Below are 18,948 nucleotides of genomic sequence, written 5' to 3'. Positions count from 1 at the left end.
AAATGACAAAAATGTGACAAAAAATGTACAAAAAAATGACAAAAATTTGATAAAAAATGACTAAAAAATGACTAAAAAATAACAAAAATGTGACAAAAAATCACAAAAAATGTGACAATTTTTTTTTTTTTAATTACAAAAAAATTACAAAAAATTGATTAAAAAAAAGACTAAAATGTGACAAAAAATAACAAAAATGTGACAAAAAATGACAAAAAATATGATAAATATTTGACAAAAAATGACAAAAATTTGATTAAAAAAAATGGACAAAAAAATGACAAAAATGTGACAAAAAATGACAAAAATATGATAAAAATGTGACAAAAAATCACAAAGAATGGATAAAAAAAATGACACAGACACTGCTTTTACTGGATAAAGAAGTCAGTGCATTTCTATAACTTTAAATGACCGACGTGGCACAGTCGTATAGAACTATAGAAACGGCAATGGCGTCGGCATACGTGGCGAACACGCTTTACTCATCCCACACATTCACCTCCTCTTCCACACCCCCGGCGGCGTGACGGCCCTTTGTGCGGCTCATCAAACGCACCTGAAGCTTTTGCGGCGAGCAGATTGTGCGGCGGGTTGAGCGTAAATGAAAAAGACTGATCCTCCATCACGTTTCCATTCTCTGAAGGTGTGGGGCTCATCATGGAGGCGGCGCACCGACGTGAATGTGCATTTTAATGATCAAGGTATTCCTGACACCAGAGTTATATTCTACTGCTGCACAAAACACAGCTATATGTTTCAGTTCTATATCTTTGGTGTCGCATATTGTATAAGGATGAAGTACAGCGGTATGCAAAAGTATTGGCCTCCCTTTAACTTTTTAACATTTTGCCACACTATGGACCCTAAACATAAATACAGCAGGATTTACTAAAGATCTGCTTCAGAGTCAGTGTTTAAGCTGCTCAAGACGCTAGCATGCTACCGGTTAGCAACTGCCAACGGCTTCCACACAATAAACACATGTGTGGCTCAGCTCTGACCTCTGTCACATATTGTATCCAAGGCTAAGATGTTTGGAGTTTGAGCTGCTCACGCTATATGCTAGCCGGTAGCATGCTAGCATCTCGAGCTGCTTTCTCTGTGGCGATGTTTTCTTCATGAGCAATGACTACAAGTAAATAAAAATGCCACAGTCAATCAGTTTTCATCGTGAGTAGATATTGTTACATGTTGTAGTACTGCATAATTCTACTTCTGTATTCAAAATGGCCGCCTTGTTTGGTCAGTTACAAAAATGGACAAAAATTTGACAAAAAATGGACAAAAAAGTGAGAAAAATTTGACGAAAAATTGAGAAAAAATGGACGAAAAAGTGACCAAAAAATGACAAAAATTGACAAAAAATGGAGAAAAAATGACAAAAATGGAGAAAAAATTGACGAAAAATTGCACAGAAAAAAAGGACGAAAAAGTGCTAAGAATTCGACAAAAAAAAAAAGAAAATGCTCTCGGTTCAGGCGGGAGTCAAGAGGTTAATCAATAGGATTTATGCACAAAAAAAATTTTGGGGGTAAATTTTGTCCCTTAACGCCCCCTAACTAAAACATCTTCCCACGGCTCTGACCAGTAGAACCTAGACATTTTTCCCTTGGACTTTTTACAATGAAGAAAATCGTCCCTCCACCAAGCAAACTTGCCCACCCCATGTGGATGTTGTTTGTCAAAGCATCAAGAAGCTTCTTTTGTCTCAAGCGAGCGACGCGAATGAATAAAAGGATTGTTGTCATGATGCGGCGTGTGTGTCTGTTTGTCATTTCTGGGGGGAAAAACGTCGACGCGAACGAGTGAATTACTGACGTTGCTCAACTCGCGAGTCTCCCTTCCACATCGGCGTGAGATCCGCCAGGAGAAGAAAGTCCCAAAGCTGTAAACAACTCCTAAAAATACATCGCTGATCCATTAATCATGAGCAAAAGAGGCAACAGGAAAAGTTTCTCGGTGCGTTTTTATGGGCTGTCAGCCGGTCTCCATGGATACGTCTCTGTGTTGGTGGTGAGAGATGAAGACGGCAGGTGTAGCTGAGCGGTGGTTTTATGTGTGGCCTGTGCAGATACATCGACGAGAGCCACTCACTACTCAGGCTGTAGAGAGCTCTACAAGGACAAAGGAACAGTGATACAAGGTCACAAGGTCCGATCAGGAAAAGCGTCTAAATGAGTGAAAACCGCTCAAAACAAGATACATTTCCTCAATTCAATTCATTTAAGCCAATGCTTGATATTTACTTTTTGTAGTGAGGAGTTTGCAGACCACTTCAGAGGAAAGATAGACACTGTCAGATGTATTTATCTACCCAAAGTAACACGGTTCTAAATACATCTGATGGTCTATTTGTTCCAGAGGAAACACTGGACAGTTTTGTCCTGGTTAATGCAGACATGCTTGATAAAGTTTTCTCCTCAGTGAGGCCGACCACATGTCCTTTAGACCTGGTCCCAACCCCGTTTTTTAAAACATGTTGTGTTGCCTTTAAGGCAGTTTATTCTTTAGTAAGTATTCTATAAGTAATTTCATAAGTTTAAAAATGGTTTGAAAATGTTGCAACAAGTTAAATAATCATTTGATCTGCATAAATAAATAATTCATGTAATTTTCTATAATCTAAGTTAAAAATATTGTCGCTAAGACCTACTTCCGGTTTCGCCGCGCTACTTCCGGTTCGCGGTCCCGACTCTAAAACGTAAACAAAAGCCATGCTGCAGGCTACAGGTCAGATCCTCAGCAGTTGCCAGCCACGCTGAAAGCATTAACAAGGCAATGCCGTAAGTTGGTGATTTGTTTTATTTATGTATTTAGCTTTGTATTTTAGTATTGTTTTTGTCACTTTCATAGGATGAGTGCATTTTATTTTAACGCCAAGTTCAGCCATTTTGCTGATGTACTGTATGTTTTTCACAGTTTTCACCATCCAGTAAAGGAGAATACACACAACTACAGTCTCAGAGGCTTCTTTGCTGGTGGTTTATCTGCGTGTTTTCCGAAGACACTACATGTATGGATCTTTTAGACACGAGCTTCTAAACATGATGAATTGCTCTCTCCAGACGGGGGTCTTCCCTGCTGCGTTTAATGGGGCGGTGGTGAGGCCCCTGTTGAAGAAGAGCAATTTGGACTGTAAAGATTTTAACATTTTCAGACCAGTATCCAACTTACCAAAGTTGTCTTTATCAATCTTTATCAACTTAATGATTTTATTACTGCACATAATGTCCATGAGAAATTCCACTCCGGCTTTAGGGTAAACCACAGCACCGAGACCGCCCTCTTAAAGATTTTAAATGGATTAAATTATGACTCACAGAAGGTCACAGTGTTGGTTCTTCTGGATCTGAGCGCTGCCTTTGATACAGTCGACCACACTGTTCTTTTAGCTCGTTTAAAACACATCGGCCTCTCCGGTGCTGAACACAAATGGTTTACTTCCTACCTCACAGACAGGATGTTCATGGTGAGTGTGGATACCTGCTCCTCTAAGGTCCATGGAACTACCTCACCAAGACACAGAGCCGCTGATCTCAGCTGATTCTGGAAAGGTGCTCTCCCGTCCTCATTTCCCTCCTCGATGTTTTTTAACAAGTTAAACGTCACTCTGTCTGTAAAACTTTGATATATCTGTTTTTATGATGAAACACTAGCCCAAGGTAAAAGAGACCCGGCACAGGCCTCTGGTGTGTAAACTGAGAGCATCATATTTGCAGAAGTGCGTGCATTTAGGCGACCAATGAAAATCTTGGTCGACCAGGACTGCATAGATACAGGCGGCATCTCGTCATAGAAGGGGGCGTGGCTTCGCCGAGGGGGAAAATAGAATCTTTAGAGAATCACAATTTTTCACTCTTTTTAGCCATTTTCTGGTGGAATATGAACTTATTTATCACATAAATAAAGTGTAAATCAGGCCCATATGGATATTTTGTCACAGCAGATTGTTCAGTAGAAGTGAAAAAACGGCAGTTGTAGCAAGCGCTAGCTAACCGTTAGCATTAGCCCGATGCTAACATGTAGCATCAAGTTAGCATTCTCCGTTATTCATGTATTTATGGGCTGTTGAACCACTTTGCTCCTCCCCATGTCTTTGTATCATTATTTAGTAGAAACTTTATTCATAATTCTGCATTTGTTAAAGTCGTTTTTGAATAATTAGAGAAAATTTACATTTTTTCAAAATTGTTTTCCCCCTAAACTGTTTTCAAAAATGACCATATATGGGCGACTCCAGAGATGCCGTCTGTATCTATCACCAATTGGTCGACTAAACGACCAAAGTTGGCCCTAAATACAAGAATATATTAGTCATTACATTTCAAGTAACTCGAGTTACAAGAGCATTTATCAGTAGAAAACAAAAAAAACAAAACTAGGGGAAAGTGAAGGAAAAGGAAATCTTTGACTGTGGTTTTGCTCGGTGGCATTATCATTGTTTTCAGTTTATATTTTGCCAAAAGTAACTCAAAGTAGTGTAACTCAGCTACATTTTTGAAACCGCGATATGTTATACAAACATATAATGTGATTTGAGGCTGGAGTCTGGACAAACAGCAGCACATGTACAGTGCAATAATGAGGTCGGGACCTGTTGGAGGTGGAGCTTTCACTCTGTGGACATGAATATTTGTACACTGAGTCAGCCGCTCGCCCCACAGCACAACTTCATTAGCGGAAGCCGGCGAGCTAGCCTACCGTCGCCATGACGACCGTGTAAGCAGGGGGCGACTCTGCCGATGAGAGGTGAGGCGAGAGTGACAGGGTTCATGACTATTTATCGTGTTTCCATTTCCCCAATCCCAACTTCTCCACCACTACTTTAACAGAATACAATATGGAGGTATTTTCCACCAGATAAAGACACAGAGACATGCAGAGGAGCCTCATAGATACATAAATACTAAAGAATGTTTACCATCATTGTAACTTTTGCTGCATGCTACTACTACACTACGAAAAGTAAATATCAAGCATTGGCTTAAATGACTTGAATTGAGGAAATGTTTCTTGTTTTGAGCGGTTTTCACTCATTTAGACACTTTTCCTGATCGGGCCGAGTTTGCTTTGCTTGTTTGAGGACATTTCAGACCAGTTCTAGGGTAAATCTCGCTTGAAATAAGAAAGTAAAACTGATCAGCTGCAAAACAGACGATTTCAGATTTTGGATTTTCAATAAAAGCTTTACTCAAAAAAAAAAAAAAAAGTCTTCTTGTTACACATGGAAGTTGGAATCTTTTTAACCTCTTAACTCCTCATTTGAAAGCTAAGATCTTTCATTTTTTTTGTCATTTTTTGTCATTTTTTGTTATTTTTAGTCATTTTTTGTCATTTTTTGTTATTTCTTTGTTATTTTTTAGTTATTTTTTTTGTCATTTTTTTGTCAATTTTTTGTCATTTTTTGTCATTTTTTATCATTTTTTTGTCATTTTTTTTGTCATTTTTTTGTCAATTTTTTGTCATTTTTTTGTCATTTTTGGTCATTTTTGGTCATTTTTTTTGTCATTTTTTTTGTCATTTTTGGTCATTTTTTGGGTCATTTTTGTCATTTTTTGTTATTTTTTGGTCATTTTTTTGTCATTTTTTGGTCATTTTTGGTCATTTTTTTGGTCATTTTTCTACCAATGAGATAAGTCCAATTTTCTTTCCCCATTGGCAAAGAAAATGACCTGAAATAAGGACGAAATGTATCGAAACGAGTCAGAAACATCTCAGAACAAGTGAAATAATCCAGGACAAATGCCCAACAACTTCTTAACTAGTCAAAACAACTAAAATTTGGATTATTATGCTCAAATTGAGATGTTTATACTGATCTAGTTAAATACTTTTTGCAGTGGCACAAAGTAAAGGATCAATGATGAGCTCCAATTGATCCTGGAGCTTTATTTTTTCAAGGTTTTTGGTTATGCTATATTACATCCAGACAACCAAGCGCAAACCCTTAAAAACGATCGATCCTGGACCGTCCTTGAGGCCACCATGAGGAAGAGACGGGCCTCGTGGAGAAGACAGCGTGATGACTGTAATGACTTTCAGAAGCGTTTCCAAGAGGCTGCACCACCGAAACTCTGGGGCCTAGTTTCAGAATGTATTGTTTACAGATGCCCCAAAACGCCAGCTTTGTGCGGACGATCCACGTGTTTGATCTAATGTACGTGTTAGCAGTGAGAGATCCAGGGGCGGACTGGCCATATGTCCATTCTGGAAGAGCACAGAAGGGCCACTGGCTCTGGGGCCACCGGTCCCGCCTCACCCGAGCTTTACACAAATCTAAAAGCTAGAAAGAAAAGCATCAAAATAGCGAGAAAAGGAGGATGAAAAGTCAACGAAAAACACGGACAAAAAAAAAACTACAAAACGTGAGAAAATCACAACAAAAAATGATGGAAAAAATAATTAAAAAAACAACAAAAATATGACAAAAATGTGGCGACGTGACGAAAAGTTTCCATCACTTTTGTAGGTCTTAGCTTTCAAATGAGGCGTTGCATTGTTGATCTCCAGTCGAGAAGCTTTTAGATTTGGGTAAAGCCCAGTAATAATTAAAAAAAAGAATCTAAAAGGAATTCCGTGGAGTATGGTGCACCACAAGGTTCAATTTTAGGACCAGTATTATTTATTATTTATATTAATGATTTTGCTTCTGTTTCTACGACCACCTTTCCAGTTCTTTTTGCTGATGATACCGATAAAAAAAACGTGAGAAAATCACAACAAAAAATGATAGAATTTTTTTTTTAAAAACAACAAAAATATGACAAAAATGTGGCGACGCGACGAAAAGTTCCCATCACTTTTATAGGTCTTAGCTTTCAAATGAGGCGTTACATTGTTGCTCTCCAATCGAGAAGCTTTTAGATTTGGGTGAAGCCCAGTAATAAAAAAAAAAAGAATCTAAAAGGAATTCCGTGGAGTATGGCGTACCACAAGGTTCAATTTTAGGACCACTATTATTTATCATTTATATTAATGATTTTGCTTCTGTTTCTACGACCACCTTTCCCGTTCTTTTTGCTGATGATACCAATCCAAAAAAATAATAATAAAAAGCCGAACTGGGGAAAATGCACTCGTTAATGTTAAGACGGGAGGTAAGAGGTTAAAATATGTATTTGTGGAAGTGTCACAATTACGCTACTTTGGGCCAGGCATGGATCAACTGCTGCGACCGCCATGTTGGATGTGACATTTGCACATGAGCGAGTTCTGAGACTTTTCCTCTCCCTTAGTTACCAATATTCTATCCACAGCATCACTAGTTTATGATGAATCCTGCCTACAGACCTTACCCCGTCCCAAGTAATGAATAGAAAAACATAAAACTTGTCATAATGTACTTTGCAAATTGATTTAGGAACACTTGGCAGACCAGAGCGGCGGGCACTTTAGTAAAGACACATCTCTGGAGAAAAGCCCCTCTGTCTCCCCTTCACTCGGCCCCCTCAGCCTCTCCGGGTCGGGGCTGCTGTTGTGGTTGGCGTCCCATAGCGTGGTCTTCCAATCTCACCATCTCAACACCCTGCGGGGAACACGAAGGTTTCTGTTGACGCTCAGGATCAATCATTTCTTCATTCAGTTCATCGGAAAACAAGGTGAAAGAGAAAACATGTCAAGCCCAGCGGGAGCTCCGTCAGATTCGGCTGCGATGGAAACATTAAGTACAGTGTTGAATTGTGCTGTAGTCGTTCCGAGCTACAAGTTTGTCCGGATGATCCCAGGCCTAATCTTTTTCTAAACAATCTTTGGGAAATGGCAGCATCGTGGATTAAGGGGCTTTGCAGGTGGATAATCCCTCCTCCTTGTCTTTAAAGGGTGCTCGTTTAGGATTTGTTTTGTCTCGAGAGAAGCTCCATGACTCTTTCTGAAAAACACCAGGTGCAATGAGTCAGAAACGTGTCTTTTTTTCTCCGTGTTTGCGTCAGGGCTGTCGGTAAATTTACGAAACATGTCATCCAAAACAGGAATGTACCAATCCGCTTTTTTGAGCTCCTGATCTGATATTTTGACACTTCATCTGGCCAATACCGATCCAACATCGATACAGTCTCTTTGTATTATTATATTTTATATGCCGTAAATTCTCTAATACTGGCCTGTATTCCATTAGCGGCCGGGTCTCTGACAGAGGCCGGGTTTGCGGCTGGCGGAGGTAAATTAAAGCCGGTCTCTAAAACAGGCCGGGGCTTTTATTAGAAACTATAGCGGTAGAAATATTCCCCATGTTAGGAATTTGTCTCATACTGGTGTAAATGAAAACTCACGTGCAGGAAGTAACAAACGTGAACCCGGGCCGAGGGGGACGCTGTGGAGGAGCTGATCCGAGCGTAACTTTGACACAGATTTAGCCACTTTTCAAACCTCCTGTGACGATATTTGGAAACAGGGAAACAACAAATGTTGTGTGACCCTCCAGGGTTTTAATAAAGTCTCCATCGCGTCTTCAAAGCACGTCCAGCTGCTCCGTGTGCAGGTCAGTCCCACGCCTCAAAATAACTCCTCCCATCAGTGCGAGCGTCTCGTCTTCTCTCGGGTCAGTCTCATGATCGATCACAAACACAAACGCTCCGTCTAAACTCGCCTTTTACACAAGATAACAACAAATAATCCGGTCCGAGGTAAAAACGAAACAGAAACCTGCAGTGACACTGATGTCAAAGCTCCGCTAACAGCAACGAAACACTTCCTGTTGTCCCGACAAAATAAAAGGCGTCAATGTTCCAGCCGCTGGGAGAGGGTTTGAAATGTTCATTAATAAATGAACCTAATATTTTAGGTGCAAATGGACACAAATCTCGTTTTCCTGGTCGTCCGTTTTGCTCAAATAGAAATAAAGGCCTGTCTCTAATTGTGGCCTGGTTCCAATAAAGGCCTGGTCCCAGATGTGCTTGAGTAAATAAAGGCCCCGGCCTATATTACAGCATTTACGGTAATACTAGTATCGCATGCTCTCACTCGTTACTTTCATAATGAAGTAGCACAGTAACATAAAAAGACACTTTTCCAGAAACTAGCTAACTTAACCAGTTGCTTTGATCATAAACCCTGACCCTAAACCTACCTCCCTGATCATGGGAGACGGTCGGCAAGCAACAGGTTAATCCAGGTGAGGACGACACTTGAACGCCACATGATTGTCCGGCATCAGCAACATAAACCCTCCTTGTCATTTTAAAGAATGGTCATTAGGGATTAGACCTTACAAAGACCTCACACTGTTCCATTGACCAAAGACCGAAGACTCGTGATTAAAGTTTCATTCAGTGAAGCGTCATGGCTGTTGGATTGTCTTCGCGGGCGCTATAAAAGAACGTGAAATCATCCGGGATCCAGAGCAGCAGCAGCAGCAGCAGAAGAAGAAGAAGACGTAACCCAAAGATCCGCGGTGAAGAAAAAGCCAAAGTCGGAGATGAAAGCGTGGTCCCGATCGAGCGTCCTGGTGGCAGCCCTGATCCTGGAGTGCTGCGCCGCGTTCGCCGCCGTGCCGCTGAGCAAGGGCGACGACGGGTCCCTGGAGCAGGACGCGTTGGCCTCTCTGCTGAGCGACGAGATGCCCGACGGCAGCCTGAGCGAGGTCGAGGTGAGTGCTGGGTACTCATGCGGGTACATCGCCACTAGGGAGATATTTTTTTTTATTTTTGTAATTCATGCAGTTCTTATATTTGAAGAGTTTCGTGGCGCTAAGCTAGTGCAAGGCTAGTGCATGTCTATGGTATCAGCTAGCCTGCATTAAAAACAGTCTGACCCGCTCCACAGAGCACCTGAGGCAAATCACTTATAACACCAGAAACTGGACAAAAATCCAGCAAAAAAGTGACAAAAATCCAGCAAAAAAGTGACAAAAATCCAGCAAAAAATGACAAAAATCCAGCAAAAAAGTGACAAAAATCCAGCAAAAAGTGACAAAAATTCAGCAAAAAATGACAAAAATCCAGCAAAAAAGTGACAAAAATCCAGCAAAAAGTGACAAAAATCCAGCAAAAAAGTGATAAAAAATTCAGCAAAAAAAGTGATAAAAAATTCAGCAAAAAAGTGACAAAAATTCAGCAAAAAAGTGACAAAAATCCAGCAAAGAAATAACAAAAATCCAGCAAAAAAGTGATAAAAAATTCAGCAAAAAGTGACAAAAATTCAGCAAAAAAATGACAAAAATCCAGCAAAAAAGTGACAAAAATCCAGCAAAAAGTGACAAAAATCCAGCAAAGAAATAACAAAAATCCAGCAAAAAAGTGATAAAAAATTCAGCAAAAAGTGATAAAAAATTCAGCAAAAAAAGTGACAAAAATCCAGCAAAAAAGTGACAAAAATCCAGCAAAAAAGTGACAGAAATCCAGCAAAAAAGTGACAAAAATCCAGCAAAAAAGTGACAGAAATCCAGCAAAAAATAACAAAAATCCAGCAAAAAAGTAACAAAAACACATAAGGGAAGAGGATAAAAAATCCTGAAATATCCCTTTAAGCAGCGATTAAAAGAGAGAAAGGACATTATTACCCCCTGAGCTGCAGGGACAGATCCACATCATAACTGTTTTATTTCAGCTAAACCTTGCTAAACATAAGTGCTCACACGTCAAAGATCTGCTACACAGTGAGAGCGCTCACTCTCACTGTTTGATGCAAATATCCTTCAAAGTAAATCAAACTCATGTTAAGGCAAGATATTTAGCTAGTTTCCATCTTGGAGATACCCAGGAAGCAGCTACAACATCGCTTCGCCCCGTCTGAATACCCATCTATTATTTATTATACATTATATATTTATTCACAAATATTGACATATTTTACATCCACGTCGTGGGCACGCGCTACAAAACTTTCAAGCTGGTTTCCTCAAAATAAAACCACACATTTAAACGCAGGTCTATCCATTTAGATTTATTCACTTAAAATAAAGGGTTTTCATGCACAAAAATGCCTTATTTTTAAATGAAAACATAAATGAACTTATTTATCACATACAAAATAAAGTCAAGTTTAAATCGGGCCCATATGGATGTTTATTCACAGCAGATTGTTCAGTAGAAGCGGAAAAAACGGCCGTCGTAGCTAGCGCTAGCATTAGCACGATGCTAACATGTAGCATCATGTTAGCATTCTCCGTTATTTATCTATTTATGGGCTGTTGAACCACTTTGCTCCTCTCCATGTCTTTGTATCTTTATTAAGTAGAAAACTATATTCATAATTCATCGTTTGTTGAAGTAGTTTTTGAATAATTAGAGAAAGTCTAGATTTTTCTCCAAATTGTTTTCCCCCTTAATACGTTTGCTAAGTGGTGACGTCACAGCTACTACTTCCACTACTTCCGGGTCCCGAGATGTGCGAGAAACTACAAAAAAACTCAATCAATATTTCTGGAACTCAACAGAGAGTTACTGAACAGATTTATTTATCAGGCCCATTAGCCAAAAATGCAAAACCTACTGCTATAAAAGTAATATTTACCAAAATCGCTACATCCGGGTTAGTGGAGAGAAATGCTAACGGCGCAACAGCTATGCTAACCCCGGAAATACCGACTTTAGTAAATATATAACTTTTTTAGCTGAAGGTGCTGCATTTTTGGCTGATGAGTCTGAGAAATAAGTAGGTTCAGTAACTCTCCATTGAGTTTCAGAAATATTGATGGTTGTTTTACAGAGTTGTTGCCTTTTGGTGGTTGCCATGGTTACTCCAGTCACATTCTCATAAATCCCCCGACCTCCGCAGGTGAGCGCCAGGCCCCGGCAGCCCCGGGTCATCGTGGTGGCCGACCCGGGTCTTTGGCAGGGTCTGCGGGCGCTCCACAGCGGGACGGGCCTGTTCAAGCGGCGGGCGGAGGAGGAGCGCCAGGACCCCAACATCCCTATCCTCAGACGGGACACGATGAGGTGCATGGTGGGGCGCGTGTACCGGCCGTGCTGGGAGGTCTAATCCCGGCCCGTTCTGCTTCCAGCTGCATGTAAACAAAACCCAAAGATGTGTGAAGATGAATAATAAATATGATGTTTTACTCTATGGCTGTCTTCGATCGTGATGTGTCACTGTTTTTGACTGAAATCTCCAAAATGAAATAGAATATATATATTTTTAATCATCATTATTTGTGAGGTATTAGGCCGGCCCGTCAGGATTGTGCGACTATTACTGCAAAATCAAGCAAACTCTGCAAAATCAGTGGGGCAACTATTCCAATAATCTGCAATTTCCATCACAACTATTCCTTGACTCCGCAACATCTGTGCAGCTAATGCGAGTGTCTGATCAGTAGAGCTGCTTGATTTTTGAAAAATAATCCCGATTGTTTTTGTCATAATTGAAATCACGATTGTTCAAACGATTATTTGTTGCCTTTAAAAAAAAGTCTATCTTTATTTTATTTATGTATTAATCAAAACACTGCACTACACTTTATGTTTTCTGGACAGTCATAAAAGTACAAATGCCTCGATTAAGGAGAGGTCTCTGTTTCACGCCTGCCCCCTGCTGGCCGGCCCTCACACCTGCGCAAGTAAACTGAGCAGCGCGGCCTGATGACATCATCACACAGCGCCGTTTGTTTTTATGTCAGACAAAAGCATGAGCCGTGGCAGGTGAAAAGCGAAGGGAAAATAATCCCAGCGGCCTGAAATAATGCAAGTCTGCTTTGCAAAAATAAATGAATAAATAAAATTTAAAAAAAAAAATATTTGAAAAAAAATTTGAAAAAAAAATTGAAAAAAAAATTGAAAAAAAAAATTGGAAAAATAATTGACAAAAAAATTGAAAAAAAAAATGAAAACATATAATCTATTTTTTGCGATTATGCTAATTTTGCAATCGTTTACTGTTGGAATCCAAATCGTAGTCGAATTTCGATTAATTGCACAGCCCTACTGATCAGTTAAATCCATTTTACTTGTGATATTTGCGCGTGGTGTCCAGCACCTCTGTGGGTCAGTCAGACTGAAGCGACAGTGAGGGCTTTTCCATCCGGCCCCGCCTCCTCTCACTCTCCTGGGTCTGACTTTACAGTTAGACACTTTTCCTGATCGGACCAAGTTTGCTTTGCTCGTTTGAGGACATTTCAGACCAGTTCTAGGGTAAATCTCGCTTGAAATAAGAAAGTAGAATTGCCAATGAGATAAGACCAATTTTCTTACCCCATTGGCAAAGAAAATGACCAGAAATAAGGACGAAATGTATCGAAACGAGTCAGAAACATCTCAGAACAAGTGAAATAATCTAGGACAAATGCCCAAGAACTTCTTAACTCGTCAAAACAACTACAATTTGGATTATTGTGCTCAAATTGAGATGTTTATGCTGATCTAGTTAAATACTTGTTGCAGTGCACCTATAACCCTAACCCTAAATCCAACAAAAAACCCTATCCAACGAATCAACGAATCACCTTTTCTTTCTTTTTTTTTCTAAATTCTGATTGGCCCTTGACTATGGCAGGCCCCTGGGCTCCGGCCCCTGCTAGCCCATTGGTTAAGGTGGCTCTGAGTGCATGTCTTCACTGATCTGGGAGAGAAATAGAACAGGTCAGAGATGTGTAATAATGGTGGGTGTCAGCTGTTTGACAGACGGGTGTAATGCGACCTCTAGTGTTATTATGTGTGAACCCCCAATCGTTCTATAATCGCGCCGTTTTTTTGTTTGTTTTTTACACAATATCACCTCTTTTTCCTCCCTGTAGGACACATGTGTCAAACACAAGGGGCCAGACTGAGTAATGAAGAGCATAAATTCTTGAATATGTAAAGTCTCTCTTGGCCAGTCCTGTACAAACAAAGAAAGAAATGAAAGAAATAACCAGAATGCTCCTTCCAGCCACTAGGGGGGCAGCTTAAATATATAAAAAGGAAAGAATTCCACAGGTGTCCAGCAGAGGGCAGTGACATAATAAGAGATCAGGATGTAAACAACACATAGAGCGTATAGAAAGTGTGAAAGTGAAAGAGAAGGGTCTGTACAAATGCATTTAAAGCTGAGAGATTTGGTCTGATTTTATCTCTGACATTCAAACGAAGATGTTAAAGGAGAAAACTAGCTTGAAATCTCAACATTTACCACTTTGAGACAAAAATCGACGTCTCCATCTGCCTTGTCTCGCCTTAACACCAAACGCTAAGGTCTGGAACTTGTAACTCATCAATGAATAACGAAGGTTCTGCTGATGCCAGGTCTGCCGTGTCTCAAACTACACCGAGAAGTTCATATTTTCGAAGTTCATCTGGCATGTGTTAGCCGACAATTCTTCTAACAAGCGGTAAGGAGACCCTTGGACACGGTGCGCGCCCGGGCCCTCGCGGTTTTAGCGCTGATGGACCGTTTCGGCTCATTTTGGGTCGTCGGAGACAGGACGTGCCCGGGATGTTTCTGTCTCGGCTCCCCTCGCCTGTTTGTCTTCACGTCTGAGAGGAGAAGCGGTCTCTGGAAGCGTTCGGGTCGGGTCGTATACGCTCCCCCCGCCCCCTCACCACCACCCCCCGCGCCTGGCAGCTGTTTGACATGTGGTCAGCAGAAGACTGGGGTCTGGGTGGGGCTGGAACATCTGGAGCCGAGGCGTGTGAGAGGGAGAATAACCGCACGGCTGGAGCTGAGGTGGGTTTGATGTCCGCACATGTGTCGAGTGTTCTGACAGTTGAATGGAGGCCGGTCAGCTCATTGACAGCGTGTCCAGTGTCATAGGAGTTGCCTCACGAGAATCACTGATAGTTGGATCAAATGAGCTTGAAAATCATCAGAGAGGCAGATATCAGACACTGAAACAGAGAAGCAAATGCAACGTCCACTTCAAGCAGATGGATAATAGACACTTTGCCTTGAGGAACAACTCAATCACCAAAGTGCAGACAGTCTAGTGCACTGGGTCCAAAGGTGGGAGGCCTCAGAGGCACCAACTGTTGACACATCAAGTGGACCGGAACCCTCTGGGACCGAGTTGTGCCACCTTGGGGTTTGGGGTTGATTTTGGGGATTGCGTCTTGAAAGGTTTGGGAACCCCTCGTCTAGTAGTTAAGGCTGCTGCCCATAGCGTTGTAAGTCTCAGCTCCAATTTGCTGAAGGTCTCTTCCAACAAAAAAGGAGACCATGAGCAGAACCTCACAGAGACCATGGACGGACAGGCCGTGACCCATATTATGTGTGTGAGATCACATTAGATGAAATGATTTAAGATTGACATGGCAGGAAAGAACTAATGTTTGCCCTGAAATGCATCTAACGCAATATCCATCCATCCACCTACCCATCCATCCATCCATCTCCCTTCCATCCATCCATCCATCCATCCATCTTCCATCCATTTTCCATCCATCTTCCATGGAAGATCCATCCATCTTCCATCCATTTTCCATCCATCCATCCATCCATCCATCCATCCATCCATCCATCTTCCATCCATTTTCCATCCATCCATCCATTTTCCATCCATCCATCCATCCATCCATCCATCCATCTTCCATCCATTTTCCATCCATCTTCCATGGAAGATCCATCCATCTTCCATCCATCTTCCATCCATTTTCCATCCATCCATCCATCTTCCATCCATCTTCCATCCATCTTCCATCCATCCATCTATCCATCCATCCATCCATCCATCCATCCATCTTCCATCCATCTTCCATCCATCTATCAATCCATCCATCTTCCATCCATCTTCCATCCATCCATTTTCCATCCATTTTCCATCCATCCATCCATTCATCTTCCATCCATTTTCCATCCATCCATCCATCCATTTTCCATCCATCCATCTACCCATCCATCCATCTTCCATCCATCCATCTTCCATCCATCCATCTACCCATCCATCCATCTTCCATCCATCCATCCATCCATCCATCCATCCATCCATCCATCCATCCATCTACCCATCCATCCATCTTCCATCCATCTGCGGTATGTCTAAAGCTGTGGTTAGATCACAATCACATTCATTACTTTCACAAAAAGAATGGGATATACTTTACTCCTTATGACACTTATTTTGTATCTTTGGAAAGTATTTGTGAAGTAATATTAAAGTCCCATTTACTTTACGTCACTAATGAGATCTTTCCTGTCAATACAATATTCCAAACCTTCTCAAAAATGAGATGCTGAGGAGTCAGCTGAACTCTTTTGTGCTGAGAATCCTCCTTTTCTGCTGCTTCAACAGTCTTTCGACATTCTTCTTAGAACACCGAGCGTGAGTCAGCAGGCACTCGGCACTCTGGGAAACCCGCGCCTTTCGGGATTTTTTAGAGGGACTTTGTTTGGGAAAAAAACGCCGGAGACATGCAGCTCCAAGGCCAGACCCGACGCAGGGGGGGGGGGGGGGGGGGGGGGGGGCGGGTGCTGTGGAACAAATGAGACCATTTATTAACGCAATGAGGTGTAATAAAGCAGAACGTCTTGTAAAAACATAATGACGGTGTTAACAGTGTCAGCAGTAATATGTCCGACCACCGCTTTGCAAATGACACTCAGATCTACGTGAACATGGTGTGTGTGAGTTTGAGTCGTCAAGTTCATGGACAAATGTAGAAACTCTCTGTGGAGCTTCTGGAAAGTGCCTGAGCTACAGTGCCTCTCGTTAGTATTCATACACCTTGAACTTTTGCACATTTTGTCATGTTTACAACCCTAAACATGAAGATTTTATTTTGATTTTTTTACTGAACGTTCACACACAAGTAACAGACAACTGTGAAGTGAAAGCGAAATGATACATGATTCTGTTATTTTTATAAAAATAGAAAAGTGAAAAGTGGGGCTTGCATATGTATTCATACAGCATGAATGAATACTTTGTGGAACCCCCTTTTGCTGCAATAACAGCAGCAAGTCTTTTGGGGTATGACTGTACAAGATTTGCACATCTAGAAACTGAAATTTTAGCCCATTCCTCTTTACAAAACAACTCAAGCTCTGTCAGATTTGAAGGAGAGCATTTGTGAACAGCAGTTCTCAATTCTTTCCACAGATTTTCAATAGGATTTAGGTCAGGACTTTGACTGGGCCATTCTAACACATTAATATGTTTGTCTTTAAACCATTCCATTGTAGATTTATCTTTGTGTTTAGGGTCATTGTCCTGCTGGAAGGTAAATCTCCGCCCCAGCCTCAGTTCTCTCCAGCAGGTTTTCCTCCAAAATGTCTCTATATTTGGCTCCATCCATCTTCCCAACTATTCTCACAATCTCCTCAGTCCCCACTGAGGAAAAGCAGCCCCACAGCATGATGCTCCCCCCCCCCCGTATATCTGACACTGGGGATGGTGCACTCAGGACGATGAGCAGTGTCAGGTTTGCTCCATACATAACGTTTTGCATTTGGGCCAAAAAGTTCAATTTTTGTCTCATCTGACCAAAGCTCCTTCTTCCACATGGAGCTGTGTCCTCCATATGACTTCTACAAACTTCAAACAGGATTTTTTTATGGCCTCCTTTCAATAATGACTTTCTTCTTCCACTCGTCCATGAAGGCCAGATTTGTGACGATACGACTTATAGTTGTCCCATGTACAGATTCCCCCAGCTCAGCGGCAGGACTTCACAGTTCCTCCAGAGTTATCATGGGGCACTTGGTTGCCTTTCTGACCAGTGTTCTCCTTGTTCGCTCTGATATTTTAGGTGAACGACCACGCCTTGGTAAGTTGGCAGTGGTGCTTTACTCTTTCCATTTCCGAACAATGGATTGAACAGTTGCTCCGGGAGATGTTCAAATCTTGGGAAATCTTTGTGTAACTTAATGCTGCTTTAAACTTCTCCACAGCTTTATCCCTGACCTCTCTGGTGCTCCTTGACCTTCATGATGTTGTTTAGTGACCAATACACTCCGACCACAGCTCTGAGGGCCTGAAAGAACAGCTGTAATTATACTGAGAGTAGATCACACACAGGTGGCCTCTATTTAACCGTTAGGCCAAGGTGTGAACATTCTGGAGTCATGAGGAATGTTATAAAGGCAATTTAATGCACTTAGAAAATGCTGTATGAATACTTATGCACGCCCCACTTTTCACTTTTCTATTTTTTGAAAATTAACAGAATCATGTATCATTTTGCTTTCACTTCACAGTTGTCGGTTACTTGTGTGTGAACGTTCAGTAAAAAAATCAAAATAAAATCTTCATGTTTAGGGCTGTAAACATGACAAAATGTGCAAAAGTTCAAGGTGTATGAATACTAACGAGAGGCACTGTATTTACTGGAGACCCCCAGAGTATAGATAATGAGCATTTGGACACCCCTGGCTCGAATAGCCTCATAACCAACGCTCTGCTTGTCTAATTTGCTAATTGCACTGATAAAACCTCCATAATCGAGCAGTAATTGCCCTCAGTAGGAACCACTCTGGAGTTTCCACCCCCTCTGAAATACCTCTAGTGATGCTACATTTCCACCCGTCTGCACTAGACAGGCAGGAGACCCGGGCAACACTCATATTTTTATACGAGTCCCAAAGGCCGGACAGTTTGAGAATTTGGCCCGTCGAAACAATTCTGTTGGCCCGCCAGAGAGTGACCAACGTTTGTGCTGCGTGTGGTTAACACTAATGCTGCGTCCACACCAAACTCGATTTGGGCGTCAAAAACGCGCCTCAAGCCCGTCGTTGGATGCTTGTGCTTTACTAAAGTCAGACGCTCGTCACAAATGTCACCGAGTATCAGACACTCTGGCCGTGCGTCAGCTCAGAGTCTGTTCGTAGCATCTTGGAAGTAGCTCTTGCCTGAAATACACCTGCTACAGCTCATTGTTGATTAAAAGTCTGCAATAAACCACAAATGTGTGAAGGCGGCTCAGTGTGTGATCGTCCTAAAGCTGCTCTATGTCGTTACGGATTCATTGACGTTATTAATGCTTGTTGTCATGGGAGAAAACCGGAGCTCAATGCGAGCTAACTGAGCTAACTGAGCTAACTGAGCTAACAAGCTGTGGTTTTCTCCCGGAGCTAATTGTAGATGGTGTGAGTAACAAACTACAA

General features: G+C 41.5%; 1 protein-coding gene across 1 annotated transcript; it reads left to right on the top strand.

Moving 5' to 3' along the window:
- The first annotated feature begins 9,345 nt into the window (after positions 1-9,345).
- On the top strand, positions 9,346-11,997 carry pmchl (pro-melanin-concentrating hormone, like). Its single transcript, XM_079581304.1, has 2 exons — positions 9,346-9,586; positions 11,716-11,997. The coding sequence occupies exons 1-2, from the start codon at positions 9,416-9,418 to the stop codon at positions 11,917-11,919; spliced, it is 375 nt and encodes a 124-aa protein (XP_079437430.1). The 5' UTR covers positions 9,346-9,415; the 3' UTR covers positions 11,920-11,997.
- Positions 11,998-18,948: the final 6,951 nt, after the last annotated feature.

Source organism: Gobius niger (genome assembly GCF_951799975.1).
Source record: "Gobius niger genome assembly, chromosome: 22".
Classification (NCBI taxonomy): domain Eukaryota; kingdom Metazoa; phylum Chordata; class Actinopteri; order Gobiiformes; family Gobiidae; genus Gobius; species Gobius niger.
This window is presented reverse-complemented; position numbering and strand designations above follow the sequence as displayed.

Excerpts from the sequence above, each read along its gene's own strand:
- pmchl (XM_079581304.1), top strand. The coding sequence starts at position 9,416 with ATGAAAGCGTGGTCCCGATCGAGCGTCCTGGTGGCAGCCCTGATCCTG. Across the intron at positions 9,587-11,715 it reads GCAGCCTGAGCGAGGTCGAG|GTGAGCGCCAGGCCCCGGCA; the intron begins GTGAGTGCTGGG and ends CGACCTCCGCAG.